General features: G+C 44.7%; 1 protein-coding gene across 1 annotated transcript in view; it reads left to right on the top strand.

Moving 5' to 3' along the window:
• CNTLN (centlein) overlaps positions 1-19263 on the top strand; it is a 761842-nt gene that overhangs the window by 642996 nt on the left and 99583 nt on the right. The window contains exon 19 of the mRNA XM_063954396.1: positions 1208-1411. Within this exon, the coding sequence (XP_063810466.1) occupies positions 1208-1411 (204 nt within the window). The remainder of the gene's footprint in view (positions 1-1207; positions 1412-19263) is intronic.

Here is a 19263-nt window from a genome sequence, read left to right as displayed (position 1 = left end):
TGGAGTTCTCTCATTCGGTGCTGCAGAGTCATCCGCACTCTCCCGCCCGTTTGGGAGCTTTGGTATAATCCCCATGGTCCTTTCAGGAACCCCAGCATCCACTAGGACGATAGAGAAAATAAGAATTTACTTACCGATAATTCTATTTCTCGGAGTCCGTAGTGGATGCTGGGCGCCCATCCCAAGTGCGGATTATCTGCAATACTTGTACATAGTTACAAAAATCGGGTTATTATTGTTGTGAGCCATCTTTCAGAGGCTCCGCTGTTATCATACTGTTAACTGGGTTCAGATCACAGGTTGTACAGTGTGATTGGTGTGGCTGGTATGAGTCTTACCCGGGATTCATAAATCCTTCCTTATTGTGTACGCTCGTCCGGGCACAGTATCCTAACTGAGGCTTGGAGGAGGGTCATAGGGGGAGGAGCCAGTGCACACCACCTGATCCTAAAGCTTTACTTTTTGTGCCCTGTCTCCTGCGGAGCCGCTATTCCCCATGGTCCTTTCAGGAACCCCAGCATCCACTACGGACTCCGAGAAATAGAATTATCGGTAAGTAAATTCTTATTATTTAGTAGTTTAGTTATTATGTGCAGTGTCACAATATTTTATTTAGCTTTCGTTTTTGGATTTTTATTTGTTTTTAATTCTACAACACCAACACACTCCTCAAGTATGATGTGCTGAATGACTTGTACTTCACAGTTTATACGTTTTTATTTTTTATTAAAACTTAGTGTCTTCCATTTTGTCTGTGTTTTTAGTTTCTGCCATTCCTTTCATAGCTTAGTGCTATGCTTTTGTCCTCAAACCTACTAGCAATCCATTTATTGAATTCACTGGCAGCTAATTCTTTCATCCATGCAATGAAAAATGATCACCCCAGTGATAGTTTAATAGTTTTGAAACTTGAAATAATGTGACATTTATGATCTAGTAATAATTTACACGTAGTTCTTTGCGGTTCATACACTGCTGATGATGTTTCAGAATCGACACATTTAAGATAATATTTTGTCATGAATTTCAGGGCTTTACTGAAGTATACAGGTTTAATGATCTTGACCAGCATAGATGAAGGAGGTTCCAACTTCTCATAACCTGCATGTTGTTCAAATAATTGAGTGCTGTGCAGTATCTTTGTTCATGTCAATTCATTGTACTAATTCTTTCCAGTCATAAAAATATCTTTTCTTTCAAACATTAGAAATTGAGTGGCGACCTTACAGAATTTCAGCGGGAAAAAGGAAATTTTGAGAGAACCATTGAGCAGATGACAGAGCAGCTGGCCCAGGCCAGGAGATCACAGGAAACATTGAGCCCTGTGACCTTGGATCAACCAGCAGTGACTCCATTAACACCATCTAAAAGCACAGATGTGGATGTTAAGCAGCTCCAGAGTAAACTAAAGGTAAAATTAAAGATTGTGTTACTCCATAGGACACTTCTATGCCAGACTTTGTAAACACTGGAAGTTGCAGCAACATGACATAATCAAATTGCAATGTAAATCCTCACTATGTGGAGAAGCTGTACACTTTTAGGTGCATGCTTATTGTATTATGCTTCAGCATTGTATATGCTGTTATTTAGGCTGCAGCCCATGATTGATGAATGAGTTCATGCAGACTTTTTCACATTAGCTGAGCTACTTTTCGTCACAGCCATTTTTTCTTTCATTGTTGGCAAGAATTTGTTCTAAAGGAAAAAAGGGTATATTTGTAGATGAAGTGCAAGGGAGAAAGTCAAGGAGACAACATTCCAAACGACTAAGTGAACTCCTGCCTTTACGAAGCAGTTCATGATCAGAGGGCCTAAGACCATAGTTGCAATACCAGGACATTAGGCTCAGGAGGGAGGATGTACTGGTTTCAGTACTCATGTAGCTCAGGCTACCATGCAATCTATGATCTTGAGTCATGCCAGTTTCTAAAAGAGCTGCTCACTGACTCCGCTAGCCATTACTAAAGGCTTTGGAGGACAGCTGACAACAATAGAAATGAAAACTGATGTGAAGGGAGAAATTGGACAGCGGCTCATACATGTGGTGGGGTCATTAGTAAGGTTGAAGTTTTGATCTAGTATATTTCTTCTTCTTTTCTTCCTGCAAAAGCTTTCAGGATTCAGATTCTTTCATGTCTAGTTTTGATCTTGAGTTGGCTCATTGATTGTTCCAACACACATGATCCCTGTTACTTTTGTCCCTTTTAAACATCTGTTCTCGTTATTATTAAAGCATCCTCCGTCTTTTACTTCTTTTTATGGATAGTGCTAAATTGCCCCAACAGTATAGTCAGACTATGTCGGACTGCTGCATATCATTTATTCATATAATTATAATAGATTTTTTTAAAAGTCATGTTCAAAAAGCAGATTGCTTGTTGCTGTTGTAGTGCAACTTTTGACTGCAAAATTGTTGTAAATGAATATTCTTGAGAGCCAAGTATAACTGAATTTGTGGATGTGAAGACTAGAACTGAGCATGTGACCAGTTTTTGTGTTTTTTTCACTTTCCCAAAAGGGAAAAAAAAAATGAACAGGCACCATGTAAACTAAACTTCAGACTGTCTCACTAAAATAAAATAAAAAAAAATCTTTCATTAGGAATATGGGTTTTAAACACGAGGTGACGTACCACATATTGCATATGTTACTATATGATCTAGTAACAGCACCATTAGTTTGAGTAGAGACAAATAAATGTACATTTTGTGTGAACTCTGTAGGGGCATGGTAACATTGGAAGCAAAGGTTAATCATTTAAAATGGGGAGTTTTCAGCGAATGCTTAAAGGTTTGAAGTCTTTTTGCACTTAGAGGGAATGCCAGAGAATTTGGAGCAGGAATAAGTATGGATGAAATGTGCAAATCTTTGGGAACAGGGAGGCATCAAGTATGTGAAAGAAGGGAAAATATGTTGCAGCAATGTTTAATGATTCTGTATGTGAGTTTAGAGGAACTTGCACTTTGAGAGATGGGACAAAAATTTGATAGAGAGTTCAGGTCAGAATATTTTTTCCCGAATCAGTGTAATAACACCTTTTCTTGAACAATGATGATGGGAAGGGAGAGATTACATATGCTACAACTGGGGTGTACACAGGAGACATGATAGACCGGTTTGCCTGGATAGGTAGTAGGACAGGAGATAAAGAGAGTGCAGGAAAAGAACATTAGTCGGTTATTGCTTGAGGATATCACTTCCTATTGGATCTTGCAGGAAGAAAGATCTTGGACAGTGTTGATGGCAGGAAAGGAACGAGAGAGTATTTTAATTTAGATACTGTATGTGCTAAGTTTTTGCTTTTCTGTTTTCAATAATTGTTCATTTGGTCTCTTTATACATGTTGGAGTAGTATAGTTACAGGTGTGATCACATAACTGTGACATAATTACATGGACACTTCAGATAATGCTTTTTACTAAGTATTGTGGAGATGTATCAAACCTCCTTACAGTGTGGAGAAGTTGCCCATAGTTAGTAATCATCTTCTAGCTACAGTAGCATTGATCAAGTACATTCTGTAAAATGATAGGTAGAAGCGGAACTTCTTCACTTTTCCACTCTTTTGAAATCATCTCTTGCAGGTGCTGTACAGCTGGTGCAATAATGATGGTGACTATCAGCCTAGTATCTATGCACTTCGGATTACCTGTGTTTTTATAGACTTTCCCTTTATCTTATCAGCTAGATAATATTAAAACATGTCCACCTATCCACATTGCTTAATAGACATTTCAGTTTGGACAGCTGTTAAATGGGAAAAGAATTGGCTGTTAAATGGGAAAAGAATATCAGTTTGTATACAACTTAATTTGTATTGGTGTTCTAATTTAATTACATTTTTATATTGACATCACATCTTGCATTTATTAATATCAATGGTGTTCAATTTTCTACTGACACTGCGACATGTTACGCTATATCTGTGCTATGAAGGGTGCATGTGGTACCTTTTTGCCTTCATCCATGGTGTCCCAGGGATACAAGATCGAGTTAATTTCTTCTCCCCGGTTCATTTTTTTTTTACCACAGCTAAGGGTGTTGCAGCAGGCCATACACAAGCTTCTTGTTTCAGACGTTTTTGTTCAAGTCCCAGTGCATTAGCACACTCAGGGCTTTTACTCAGTTCAGTCCGACCTATTTTAAATCTCAAATCCTTAAATGTTTATTTGACATTTAACTGTTTCAAAATGGAGTCCCTACATTTGATTGCGGGTCTGGAGGCTGGGGAATATTTAGTGTCAAGGATGCTTACCTTCACATCCTGATTTGGGAACCGCTTCAGATGTTTCTACGATTTGCCATCAAGGACCCCCACAACTAGTTTCAGGCTCTGCCTTTCGGCCTGTCATCTGCTATCCAGGGGGTAAATTTACTAAGATGGGAGATCTATTTTAGATTGGATGTTGCCCATAGCAACCAATCAGATTCCAGGTATTATATTCTAGAAGGTGATAGATAAATGAGAAGTAGAATCTGATTGGTTGCTATGGGCAACATCACATCTTAAATAGAACTCCCATCTTAGTAAATTTACCCCCACGTGTCACCAATGTGATGTCAGTGATGTTCGCCCATTTGCAGTTTCAGGGGGTGTCCATAGTACTTTACCTCAACGACCGTCTTATCAAGGCTCCGTCAGCAGAGTTGACTGTATTGTCAATTAGCCAGAAGTCCAATCTGGTACTGTCCCAGCATCTCCAGGTCTTGGCCATGATTCAGAACACATTCCTATTGAGAGTGTTTCTCCCCCCAGACAAGGCCCAGGCGATTCTGGACCTAGTCAGAATGTTTCTCAAGCCGGAGAAAGTGTTAGTTCACCTGTGCATTCTGTTACTGGGCAAGATGGTGGCGTCATTCGTGGCCATACAGTTCAGACGGTTTCATTCCAGACCAAATTCCAATTGGATCTTTTCAGTGGTCTGGGTTCCGCCTTCATAGGAATGGGCACTTCATCTGGAGGTGTTCCAGCAGCTGGTCCAGCATTGGAGCAGGCCTCAGATAGATCTCATGGCCTCTCGGTGGAATCATAACTTACCATGGTATTGTTCCAGGACACGGGATTCAGCAGCGGATGCACTGGCCATTGCATGGCGGTATCTGGTATATCTGATTCCGCCTTTTCCACTTCTGCTGCAGGTTCACAAATGCATCAAGAGAGTCCGCCACAGTAATTCTGGTTACCAGATTGGCCTCACCGGGCATGGTACTCTGATCTTGTCACGATTCTGGCGTGATGATTCTCCAGATACGCCAGTCTGAGAACCGCTGCCTTTGACACCTTACTAATTACCTCAGCGCGTGTGGTAAATCAACGTGGTTATTGCCACCAGTAGAAGTACCGCTCACTGCACCAGTCAGGCCAAGCGACTTTGAGAGACCAAGCCCAGGGCGAGCTTCTACTCTCATCTGCACACAATTACTAAAATGTAAAAATTAGGATTCATGAGACACTCTGGGTTAGGGTGTGAAAACACAGAATCCAGAACTAAAATTATGATTATTAATTCAATAGCTTATAGTTACAGTAAAAGAATGGTTGCAAGAATATAATAATGTAAATAGTCACATCAGTAATCACAATTTCAAGAAATAAGAATAAGGTGAAAATAAAGACAACATTCTGATCACCTGTAGAGCCGAATGCTGGTTGAGTGAGGTCTCTCTCCATATTCCCCTGGATGCCACCTCAGTGATTCTCATATTTAAACCTCCGTGCTGCAGCTTCCCCTCAGCCCTCACCTCTTTGGGATTCCTTTAGCCCTCCCAAAACCAGAGTGGATTGAGTCTCAGCTTACACTTTGGGGTTTCTCAGCCAGTCTAGCAGGGTTGTTACTTTCATCTTTATGGCTTGCTTTAAAGCCCTGGGCCTGGTTCCTGGGCAAACATACTGTCGTTCTGGTACACCAGGCCAGGAAGACCATTTCACACCTGAGTAGACAGTGTGTCTTCCCTGAACTGCAGGCTTGACCCCTGCTGTCTTTATTCACATATTCCTGTCCCATTCATACGATTCTAGCGCTGATTAACATCTGTCTTTGGACTTCTGGTGGATATGAGCATATTCCAGCAGATCAATTAACTTTTTACCTTTTGACATGCAAAGACATTTAACTTGTACAATACTTTGAAACATCAGGCAATGTAAATAATACAACTGTTTAAGCTTGGGCACTACAGATCTTCTTTTCCTTCTTGCAGACGAACAGAGGCCACTTCCCCTCCATCCTAATCTCCTTCGTAGTGGTCCATTCGGGTACCCACACTTACTGCATCTGAATTTAATGGCGTGGCTGTTGAGGCCGCCAACATGAAGCAAAGGGGTATTGTGGAAACTGTTCTCACCACCATGCTTAAGGTTTGGAAGCCGATGGCATCCATACGCTACCATCGCATTTGGAGGTCTTATGTGGTGTGGTGTGAACATTGTGAGTTTTCCACCTCCTCCTTCGGGATGTCCCGACTTCTCTTTCTGCAGGTGGGTTTGGGCGCTGTTATGCATCTGGGTTCGCTGAAAGTTCAAGTGTCAGCTTTGTCCGTCTTCAGCGTAGTTTGACTCTGCTACTGAAAATTCAGAGCTTCCTTCATGGTGTTCTTTGAGTCTAGATGGCCTTTGGACCTTCTTCAGCACCTTGGTATCTTAACCTTGTGTTTGTTTCTCCAGTCGCCTGTGTTGGAGGACCTCTTCCAGGGGCTCAAGTATTTGTCCTTGAAGGCGATTCTCCTTTTGGCTTTGGCTTCGGCTCAGATGATTTCGGAGCTTTGTCTTGTCATTCCCCATATTTTGTCTTCCATGGTGATCAGGCCAAGTATCGCACAAAGGGCCTAATTCAAATCTGATTGCAGCAGCAAAATCTTCCTCTAATGGGCAAAACCATGTGCACTGCAGGTGGGGCAGATATAACATGTGCAGAGAGAGTTAGATTTGGGTGTGTTATTTTGTTTCTGTGCCTAGTAAATACTGCCTGCTTTATTTTTACACTGCAACGAAGATTTTAGTTTGAACACACCCTACCCAAATCTGACTTTCTCTGCACATGTTATGTCTGCCCCACCTGCAGTGAACATGGTTTTGCCCATTGGAAAAATGTTTTACTGCTGCGATCAAGTCTGAATTAGGCCCAAAGCGAGCTTTCTTGCCAAATGTGGTTTCCACTTCCCACATTAATCAACCTACTAAGGTCCTGATGTCAGCTGATAATGCTTCTTCATCGCTTGATGTGGTTCAGGCTCTTCGCATCTACGTAGCCCAGGCAGCGATATAGTGCAAATCTAAATCCCTCTTGTGCTCTATGATGCGGTTAGAGACGGTGGGCCTGTGTCTAAGCAGACCCTGGCCAGATGGATGTGTCTGGCTATTCGCCAGGCTTATGTGTCCAATGATTGGACTCCACCTGCTTCTACTTTGGCACAATCCTGTTGTTACCTCCTGGACTGCTTACAGGGGTGCTTCGGTGTCGCAGCTTTGTCGTACAGCCACTTGGTCTTCGGTCCATGCATTTCTTTTTACCGTTTTGATACCTTTGTGGCCTTTGATGTGTGTTTATGCCACGGCTGCTCTCCCACACTGGAAGGAAGGTATTTTAGTACTTACTCTTAAATCCTGTTCTCCTATTCCCTAGGGGACACTGGGTGCCTGCCCAGTGGTGCTCTTTGTCTGCCATTGTTTTTTGTTGTGCTTGCATGTTGTGTTGGCAGTGTGTTTCTTGTACTTTCTGTTTTGGTTCTTGGACAATCTTTCTTGCCTTTTCCTGGTTCTGTTCCCCTGTTGTGTTTTCTCTCTGTCGCCACTCAGGCTTGGTTAATTTTATCTGAGCCATGTGGGGTATAGAGGGGGTGATAGGCACCTATAATTCTTAAGAAATGTAAAGTGCCAGGCTCCACTCTATACCTGTCTAAACCCCAGTGTATCTCCAGTGTCCACTATGGAATCGGAGAAAGAGATTGAACAGTAAGTACCAAAATCCATTCTTTTCTTCTAAAAACAAAGTGCCTTTTGTACTGTTTAGTAAAGCAAAAAACAAACCCATCAGTGGGCCTTAGCAGTCCACATGTCCAGCAGTAAACAACCTCTTTCCCATAACTTATCATTTAATGGGATTTATGCCAAATATTAACTATACACACATTTCAGTTATTTTAGACCACATTAACTCCAAATAATTGTGTAGGTTTATCAACACACAGAAAAAGAGGTCATTTACTGGGTGAACTGAGAACTTGACAGATCACAAATATATGACTAAAACGTATCCTTTATTGTTCTCTCATTAAAATACTTAGCCTTATGAAATATTAAAAACAATTATAGTAAGTGAAAAAGTTAGAAATTGTGATATTAAAATGTTGTCAGGGACTGCTACTTATATTCCAAGGGTATGTTCCCTATTACGGGCAATTATAACCCCCACTGCCAATGTGTATTGCCCTAAATGATCCTATTAATCTCGGTATTTCAGTTATATTGTATTGCTTAGGATATGTTAATAGGGATCTCACACACTCATAATGAACCTGGATGTATATCAATAAATTACCATATGTCAATAAAGTGTCTGATGACCCCTTATATGTTTCAATGAGTGGTTTTTGTTTACATTCATGTGTAATTCATTATTATTCAATCTAATTTAGGATACAGTTGCACGGCCTGTAGTTATCTCCCGTGTTGCTAATTTTCAATGGTACATAGCATACACATGAATCACAGTACAGATGTCCAGTGAGACAAATTGTAACATTGTGTCTTGTATTTATATTTGATCATTTAAGACCCTCTATATTCCTGCAGAAACACATGTCTCACTTCAATAAATCTGCTTCCGTTTGTATATTCAATTGGTTATATTACTATCCTGTGTATGAGTAGGTTTTATTAGGTATGCGTCACTCTTTTTTTATTCCACACGCGGCTTTATTTAATGGTGATCACCTGTACTCCCTCATGCACAAGGACTCACTGATACAATGTATCTGCACTGTTACAGGTATCGGCATAAATTGCAGCCGCGCCTATACTGGAGTACACTCTCTCACAGCGCCGTCAGCCGAGCCTCATGCAGCGGCTACGGATCCACCGCTGTGTGTGGCCGGCTGCTACTCTAATGCTCTCGCAACCCACGCTGCTCTGGGACCGGCCGCCAAGTACAGCTGATTACAGACAGGCGCTCTCACCGTCCCAGCTTGTCAATAGTGGTGCCTGGACCGGGGCCGTGCGGCGGATCAATCAGTGTTAATATACATAAGAATACACATGAATCTAATATTAGCAGTGGTTCTAAAGGTCTGTAGCAGTCTCTGAAAACGCCAACGCGCGTTTCGCAGAGGCTTCATCCACTCATTGAAACATATAAAGGGGTCATAAGACACTTTATTGACATATGGTAATTTATTTATATACATCCAGGTTCATTATGAGTGTGTGAGATCCCTATTAAGATATCCTAAGCAATACAATATAGTTGAAATACCGAGATTAATAGGATCATTTAGGGCAATACACATTGGCAGTGGGGGTTATAATTGCCCGTAATAGGGAACATACCCTTGGAATATAAGTAGCAGTCCCTGACAACATTTTAATATCACAATTTCTAACTTTTTCACTTACTATAATTGTTTTTAATATTTCATAAGGCGAAGTATTTTAATGAGAGAACAATAAAGGATACGTATTAGTCATATATTTGTGATCTGTCAAATTCTCAGTGCACCCAGTAAATGGCCTCTTTTTCTGTGTGTTGATAAAGTGGGTTCTTAGGCCATGGGTAGCACTCCCAGTTAATTAGGAAGTGTGTTGGAAGCACACTATATAAGAAGAGATAGGGGAAGGAGAACAGCTTGGAAATACACTACACTGGTGCGGCAGTCATTGTTTCAGAAATTGTGTAGGTTTGCCCACACAATTATTGTTTGTCAATTATGATCATTATTTTATACATAGCTTAGCTGGTGGAATATCTTATGGCTGATGAATAATACATGATAGGGGGAGCAGACTTTAGCTAAGCAAAGTAATTGGACCTACAGTATTGTCAAAGTCGGAAAAATATCATGCTACACATTGCCATATATTCACCTCATGCGCTTGCCCGCTGCACGTGCACATTCTCTTCCGTGCGTGCGGATACTCGCAGCTGCGTGATGGCGCCTCCTCGGCCATGCTCTCGAGCGCGTGGTATGTGCATTTACGGTAGAGTTTGTGTGCGTCTAGCGGGCGACTCAATCGTTAAATAATAAATTCAAATAGTATGTTTTATAGGTAATGTTCCCCTTAATAATAACAGTAAGTTTGTTTAATGTAACTGGTTGCTGGACAGAGGAATTCCTCTTTGCATGGTACGAAGGGTCAGACAGGGTTTGAGCAGTTGTGTTTGGTACCTAACTAAAGAATATTTTATTAGAAACAATCCGGTGCTGGTTAGGTAAAGATTAATCGCTCCTGCGTATAGTTATGTCTATTAGTAGTTTCTGGACATTTACTATATTTGCGGTTCATTATCCATGCGGCGGGAATTCTGAGATTCCCTCCCACCTGAGCAGTTTGATATAGTCACAGCCCACCTGTTCAAACTAACCTATGACCTTTTGTTATGATGCGAGGAGACATTCCTGTGTCCAATGAACAATGAGATTATAGGTCCCTTTGTAGTATACTGTACGCAGTGTATATAAGGACAGCCAGCCTGGCCAGCTCAGTCTCTTCTCTCCACAAACGGTTTTCATCATTGACTAACTCGGAGCTGGTACCAGGACTGCGCTGCGATCATTCCCCAGTGTGTGTAAGTTATTCTCTGTGACCATTCTAAATCTCTGACTGTATTCTGCCACGATCTCTCTCTCTCTCATTGTATGTTATTGTTTGCGATTGTGCCGCTATTGTATATTTATGTGTAGTTATTCTGCTTAGATATTGATGTTAGCCTGTAGTGTATGAACTGTTAACTGTTTTTCCTTTTTTACATAGCTAGATATTGTTAGTAAAGGTGTTGGAACCTTAGCAAGGTATTGTGTGTTTATTACAATGCAGAGGGTAATCGGAGCGTCTCAATCGCTCAAGCAGCTTTAGTATTAACAAGGTTAAGCAGCGTTATATCGCTACAGTATTTCAGTAGTAAGGTTTACAGTACAAACTCAATCTTTCACTGTGTTGCATACAAGGTTTACTGAGTGTCATCCCGTGAGCGTCTGCGCCGCTCGTGTTCCCCTCGTGGTCACGAGCATACGCTACGCTAGTAGCGTAGCATTACGGTAGTCGGCCGCCTATAGCGTGCTCGTCACCAAGCGTTAAGCTGTGAGCGAGCGTGTCGCATGTGTGTCTTGACCACGGATAAGCGTCTGCTACGCTAAGTACGTACCCTTACGGTACCCCATACGCCAATTGCGTACTGAGTCTCTTACCCATTTATAGTGAATGTTATAAGATAAATAGTTAGCTTTATCAGTATGTTATCACTTAGAACACTTGTTAACCAAGTTGGACCAATGTGCTGACTGAATTGATCATCTTTGGTTTCCCAAAATTGCTGAGCAGTAAGTTGTGCCTGAATATGTCCTTTGCTATTTTGTTCCTGTGTTAAACCAGTTGAGACTAGGGCTAGTGACAAATGGATGCTCACAACGTATTTTAGGATTAGTCCTGAGATGTTTACATATATTTTTTTTGCATAAAAATAACCGTTTAAGCAACATGTTGGTGAAATACTGCAGACCACATTCATTGAGTGTATCTGTGCTCAATGAGGTGGATGTTACAGTAGTTCAATATGGAGATGACCAGTGAGTGGATGATGGTCTTAGTAGCATCCAGGGCGAGAAAGGGTCTGATCCTGGAAATATTTTTGAGATACAAACTGCAGGAATGTGAATGGTACTGAATGTATGGTTTAAAGGAGAGGGAGGAGTCGAGGCTAACTCCAAGACCACGCATTTGGGAGCTAGAGGAGATGGTTTTGCCATCCATAGATAATGAAATTTTGGGAGGGGAGGTTATGCAGGAGGGAGGGAAGATGATCAGCTCAGTCAGACATGATAAGTTTGACAAAGCACTGGGACATCCAGGAAGAGATAGCGGAGATATACAGTAGTTGAAGATGCAAGTGAGGGAAGAGGTCAGGGGAGGAAAGGAGACGTATAGAGGGAGAATAGGAGGGGTCCAAGAACAGAACCTTGGGGGATACCAACTGCCAATAGAAGTGGAGTCATGAGAAGAGACAGAAGGAACAAAGAGATAGGAGGACAGCTAGGAGGGGCAGTATCACAAAGGTAAATTGAGTTAAGGATTTGCAGTAGGGACGGACATCGGTTTCCGATGGTTTCCAACCATCGTTGTTTTTCCTCCGATGTTAGTGTTTTCACCATTCGATGGCGGCTTTCTGATCATATCCGCCATCGAATGGTGTAGATGCAATGGCCATCCGATGTTAAAATGTAAAGATATGAATTCAGCTGTTTAACATCGGGAACAACCACGGGTTGCCTTTGCACATGCGTAAACTGGATTTTTTTGTGCATGTGCAAGTCACATGCATACTTTTTCCATATAATTCTTTTGCTGTGATTGTTAGTTGATTGTTGTTACTTTCGCATGGAAAGTTTAGATGGTGGAAGCCCAGCCATCATTTGATGCTGGGTTTCCGATATCCATCCCTAATTTGATGGAGGAGTGGATGGTCCACACAGTGTCAAAAGCAGCAGAGAGGTCAAGAAGAATGAGTAGTGGCCCTTGGATTTGACAGCAAGGAGGTCATTGCTAACTTTTGTGAGGTTTGTCTCAGCAGAGTAGACAGGCCAGAAGCCATACTGAAATTGGTCAAGCATAAAGTTGGTAGCAAAGAAAGGTGGTAAGACAGTTGTAGACAATACGTTAAAGGGGTTTGGAGGCAAAATAGAAGAGAAAGATGGGTCAGTAGTTGGAGAGTGTTAGGGTCAAGGGTAGGTTTCTAAAGAATGGAGGAGACAAGGGCATGCTTGAATGCAGTGGGCACAATGCCTGAGGAGAGGGAGAGATTGAGCAACTGGGTAAGACATTAAGAGGCAGAAGAAAAGAGGTAGCAGGGGAGATGGGAGTGGATATGGTCAAGGAGGGAGAGGGGGTGGCCCGAAGGGAGAAATGACTTCCTTTATAGATACAGGGGGAGGGAAAAGTTGGAAGCAAAGTAAAAAAAAAAAATACTTTGCACCTTGGTAACATATAAACATGGAATTTGAGGGCAGAGAAGAACCAATTGGCCCATTTAGTTGTCTTTTTTTTTTTTTCAGGTAACCTAAACACTATTTGATCGATAGTTCTTTGTGAAGATATTCGTATGCCTATCCCAAGCATGTTTAAATTGTTCTACTGCATTAGCCTCTACCACCTCTGATGAGAGGCTATTCCACAATCCTTTCTGTGAAGTAATTTTCTCTTACGTCCTAGAGGATGCTGGGGTCCAAATTAATTCCATGGGGTTTAGACTTGTCCAAGAGGAGCCATTGGCACTTTAAGAGTTTAACAGTGTGGGCTGGCTCCTCTCTTTATGCCCCCCTACCAGACTCAGTTTAGAAAATATGCACAGAGGAGCCGGTCACAGCTAGGGGAGCTTTACAGAGCTTCTTTAGAAAAGTTTATTTTAGAGTTTGTTATTTTACAGGGAGGCTGCTGGCAACAGCCTCCCTGCATCGAGGGACTTAGGGGGAGCGCAGTGTCCGCCCTCTGTGGTCTGACCCACTGTCTCCGCTGACTGGACACTGAGCTCCAGAGGGGATAGATCGCTCCCCGCCGTAGGGTAACGCTCACCCCAGCAGCATGCCGCCACCCCCTTACAGAGCTGAAGTGTGGTGAGTGAGTCATCGGCTCCCTAACAAGCAGGGAGCCGATGTGAAGATGGCGGCTACAGGGTAGGAGTGCAGTACTTACTGCGCTCCGGGGGCTCAGTGGTACTTGGTGCGGCGCTGTGAGGGGCGCCCTGAGCCGGTGACAACCCTACACTGTCCAGAAAGCCTGTCGAGGTCCACGGATCTCAGCCAGCACAAAATCCTCAGGCCAGTATAATCTTGGAAGAGCGGGAAGACTGCGCCATTAAGGGGGTGGAACTTCTCCTCAGAGCGGACCCAGCAGCGTTCAGCGCCATTTTCCTGCCTGCAGACACGCTGCCAGTGGAAGCGCAGTCCCTCCAGAGCACCTCCAGCTATCTGTACGGTACCAGGGGGTTGTAGAAGGGAGAGGAGGCTGTGTAAAGACTGTGTCACCTATTAAGGGACACAGTCAGCACTGGTTAAGGGTCTCCCTATACCTATATAGCACTGTGCGTGGGTTGGCTCCAATCTCTGTGTCTCTCTGCCATTCTTGGGGGGGAACTCTGTCTGCCCTGTACCCTGTGGGGTGTGTGGGATGTACAAGCAAACATGTCTAGAGACTCTGTCTCATATGCTGCAGAGGATTTATCTTCTCAGTAAGATCCCATCCCATGTAATCAGGATTGCACTGTTGTAGCGCAGATCCCAGCTAGAGAACCGGAGTGGTTAGCCTCTCTTAGGGGGGCTATTTCTCAGATTTCTGAAAGGGTTGCAAGGACTGAGCATGCAACTCAGGTATTGCAGTCCTCTATGGCAGTATGGTCCGATACTGCTCCCTCGGGGCCCCCTGCGGTACATTCTCACAAACGTGCTCTTGCCCAAATTATGCAGGAAGACACGGATACCGATTCTGACACAGCAGACGGTGATGGTGACGGCATCACTTGCTAAGGGGGTGCAATTGATGATTGAGGCCATGCGGGATGTGTTACATATTTCTGACACACCTCCTGAGCAGGTTGAGGCGGCCTTTTTCACAGACAGTAAGAAATCCCTTCCCGGCATCTAAGGAATTAAATGCTATATTTGAAAAAGCCTGAGAAAACTCTGAGAAAAAAATCCAGATCCCTAAAAGGGTTCTGGTTGCTTTCCCTTCCCGGAAGATGATAGAAAAAAATGGGAGTCCCCGCCTATAGTTGACGCCTCTGTCTCTAGGCTGCCAAAACAGGTGGTCTTGCCAGTCCCGGGATCTACCGTGTTGAAAGACCCTGCAGATCGCAAAGTGGATGCTACGCTCAAATCCATATACACGGCTTCAGGGGCTATACTGCGGCCTACTATTGCCTGTGCATGGATTTCAAAAGCTATAGCAAAGTGGTCAATCACTCTGCAGGTGGACTTGACTACGATGGATAAAGGTGATGTTGGTTTATTTTTACGTAACATACAGGATTCTGCTGGGTTCCTGGTAGAATCCATGAAGGATCTGGGTTCCATGGCTGCGGGGATTCTCCTCCATGTCCGTCTCGGCTCGCAGGGTCTCTGGCTGCGCCAATGGTCTGCGGACGCAGAATCCAGGAAAAGTGTGGAGAGCCTACCCTATACAGGTCAGGCTCTGTTTGGGGAGGCAGTGGATGCATGGATTGCCACGGCTACCGCGGGTAAGTCTCCTTTTCTCCTCTCGGCTGCACCGGCTACGAAGAAGCCTTTTACTCCCAACACGTCACAGTCCTTTCGGCCCGCTAGGCCTAGAAAGAACAAGCCCTCTCGCACCTTCTTTAGAGGGGGTCGTGCCAAATCCAAAAAGCCTGCTCCCGCAGGTTCCCAGGATCAGAAGCCTGCTTCTTGTACCTCAAAGTCCTCAGCATGACGGTGGACCACAAAGCCTGGACGAAGGTCAGGTGGGAGCAAGACTCCGACATTTCAGCCACGTCTGGGTGTCATCTGGCCTGGACCCTTGGATACAGAATATTGTGTCCCGGGGGTACAGGCTGGAGTTTCAAACACTGCCACCTCACCGATTCTTCAAATTAGGCTTGCCGAGCTATTCTACTGGACGCTATCCAAAAATTGATAGTGTCCGAGGTCATTGTTCCAGTTCCACCTCATCAGTTGACCAAAGGTTACTATTCTAACCTTTTTGTGGTACCGAAGCTGGATGGTTCAGTAAGGCGAGTTCTGAACTTGAAATCTTTGAACCCTTATATCAGGGACTTCAAATTCAAGATGGAGTCTCTGAGGGCAGTTATCTCAGGACTGATAGAGGGGAAGTTCCTGGTGTCCCTGGACATCAAGGATGCGTACCTCCACATTCCCATTTGGTCGCCGCATCAGGCTTATCTCAGGTTTGCACTGTTAGACGATCACTATCAGTTTCAGGCACTGCCGTTCGGTCTCTCCACGGCACCGAGGGTCTTCACCAAGGTGATGGCAGAGATGATGGTTCTCCCCCGCAAGCAGGGGGTGAACTTAATTCCATATCTGGACGATCTGCTGATCAAGGCATCGACAAGGAGAAGTTGTTAAGATTCATTGCTCCCACGACGCATCTGCTCAAGGAGCACGGTTGGATTCTGAACCTTCCAAAGTCTCATCTGGAGCCGACAAGGAGGCTGTCTTTCCTGGGGATGATCCTCGACACGGAGGTGCAGGGGGTGTTTCTACCGGTGGAGAAAGCGTTGGTGATTCAAACCATGGTCCGCCTTCTGGGGAAGAGGGTTGCCTCCTACGAGGCTTTGCAGTACGGAAGGTTTCATGCTCGATCCTTTCAACTGGATCTCTTGACCCAGTGGTCGGAATCTCACACATGCACCAGAGGATACGTCTGGCTCCGAAAGCCAGGATTTCGCTTCTCTGGTGGCTACAACTTCCACACCTTCTGGAGGGCCAAAGGTTCGGAGTTCAGGACTGGATCCTTCTAACCACGGATGCAAGTCTAAGCGGTTGGGGAGCAGTCGCTCAAGGGGAGACCTTCCAAGGAAGGTTGTCGAGTCAGGAGTCCCTTTTCCGATAAACATCCTGGAGCAAAGAGCCGTATACAATGGTCTTCTTCAAGCAGCACACCTTCTACAGGATCGGGCTGTTTAAGTGCAGTCAGACAACGTGACTACAGTGGCCTACATAAACCGACAAGGCGGGAGCAGGGCTGCAATGTCAGAGGTGACAAAAACCCTCCTCTGGGCAGACAGGCACGCTGTAGCGATGTCAGCAATGTTTATTCCGGGAGTAGACAACTGGGAAGCGGACTTCCTCAGCAGACACGATATCCACCCAGGAGAGTGGGGCCTCCACCCGGAGGTGTTCGAGGAGGTAACTGGTTGGTGGGGGGTTCCTCACATAGACATGATGGCCTCCCGCCTCAACAAGAAGCGCCGAAAGTACTGTTTCAGGTCGAGGGACCCACAGGCAGTGGCGGTGGACGCACTAATTACGCCGTGGGTGTTCACGTCAGTGTATGTATTCCCTCCACTTTCTCTAATTCCAAGAGTTCTACAACTTGTAAAAAGAACAAAAGTTCTGGCAATCCTCATTGCTCCAGACTGGCCAAGGAGGGCTTGGTACGCGGATCTGCTGTATCTACTGCTGGAAGATCCAAGGCCCCTACCTCTTCGGTATGATCTTCTACAGCAGGGGCTGTTCGCTTATCAAGACTTACCATAGCTACGTTTGACGGCATGGCGGTTGAGCGCCAGATCTTAGCTCGGAAGGGTATTTCGAGCGAGGTTATTCCTACCCTGAAACAAGCTGGGAAGGGGGTAGCGTCTAAACATTACCATCGAATTTGGAAAAAATGTGTGTCTTGGTGTAAATCCAAGAAATTTCCTGCGATGGAGTTTCAACTTGGATGTTTTCTCCTTTTCCTGCAAACAGGTATGGATATGGGCCTGAGATTGGGCTCCATCAAGGTCTAGATCACAGCTTTGTCCATTTTCTTCCAGAAACAATTGCCTGTCCTCCCTGAGGTTCAGACCTTTTTGAAAGGGGTTCTGCACATACAGCCTCCCTTTGTGGCGCCAACAGTACCCTGGGATCTTGATGTGGTGTTGCAGTTCCTGCAATCGAATTGGTTTGAGCCTCTACAGGAGGCTGAAATCAAGTTTCTCACGTGGAAGGCGGTAACTTTGTTGGCCTTGGCTTCGGCTCAACGCGTGTCGGAATTGGGGGCTTTGTCCTGTAAAAGTCCCTAACTGGTCTTCCATGAAGATAGGGCGGAACTCAGGACTCGTCAACAGTTCCTTCCTAAGGTTGTGTCGGCTTTTCATATCAACCAACCTATTGTGGTGCCAGTGGCTACTGACTCCTCAATTGCTTCAAAGGCCTTGGATGTTGTGAGGGCTTTGAAGATTTATGTGAAGAGGACGGCACGTCACAGAAAATCTGACTCTGTTTGTCCTCTATGATCCCAAGAAAATTGGGTGTCCTGCTTCTAAGCAGTGGATTTACCGCTGGATCAGGTTCACCATCCAGCATGCATATTCTACGGCAGGATTGCCGTGTCCAAAATCTGTTAAGGCCCACTCTACTCGTAAGGTGGGTTCTTCCTGGGCGGCTGCCCGGGCTGTCTCGGCTGTACAGCTTTGCCGAGCGGCTACTTAGTCTGGATTGAACACTTTGCTAAGTTTTACAAGTTCGATACTTTGGCCTCTGATGACCTCAAGTTTGGTCAAGCAGTTCTGCAGGAGCCTGCGCGCTTTTCCTCCCGTTCTGAGAGCTTTGGTACATCCCCATGGTACTAATATGGGTGGTCATTCCGAGTTAATCGCAGCCAGCAACTTTTTGCTGCTGCTGCGATCAACTAGTCCACGCCTATGGGGGAGTGTATTGTAGCTTAGCAGGACTGCGATCGCTTGTGCAGCCATGCTATGCTAAAAAAATTTCATGCATAACAAGACTAGCCCTGGACATACTTACCCTGTGCGACGATCTTAGCGATGCTGGAGCCAGCTTTGACGTCAGACATCCGCCCTCCGTTCTCCTGGACACGCCTGCGTTTTCTTCACCACTCCCCGAAAACGGGAGGTAACGGTCTGGTGACGCCCAGGAAAGCCTTCTTTCTGTCAGTCTTCTTGCGGTCGCCTCTGCGTACGCTTTCTTCGTTGTCCGCGACGTAACGGGTCGCCGGGCAGCATGACGTGTGTGCAGTGCGGCCACCGCGCATGCGCATTCCAGACCCATTCGCACCGCAGCGTCACACCGCTGCGTGCGAACAGGTTGGATTGACGCCCATGGACCCCAGCTTCCTCTAGGGCATAAGAGAAAAAGGGATTTTAATTACCTACCAGTATATCCTTTTCTCATAGTCCGTAGAGGATGCTGGGCGCCCGCCCAGCGCTTCTTTATCCTGCAGTGGTTGTTTGGTTCAGTACTGCCTGGTTCCTAGGTAAGTTCTGCTTTCTTTACTGTTTCAGCTGTTGTTGAGTTTTCCAGCATTTTGTCCGGATTTGCCTTGTTGTGTGAGCTGGTATGAATCTCGCCACTATCTGT

The sequence above is a fragment of the Pseudophryne corroboree genome, chromosome 1 (genome assembly GCF_028390025.1).
Source record: "Pseudophryne corroboree isolate aPseCor3 chromosome 1, aPseCor3.hap2, whole genome shotgun sequence".
Classification (NCBI taxonomy): domain Eukaryota; kingdom Metazoa; phylum Chordata; class Amphibia; order Anura; family Myobatrachidae; genus Pseudophryne; species Pseudophryne corroboree.
The sequence above is the reverse complement of the archived record's forward strand: the minus strand, read 5'-3'. Positions and strand labels throughout refer to the sequence as shown.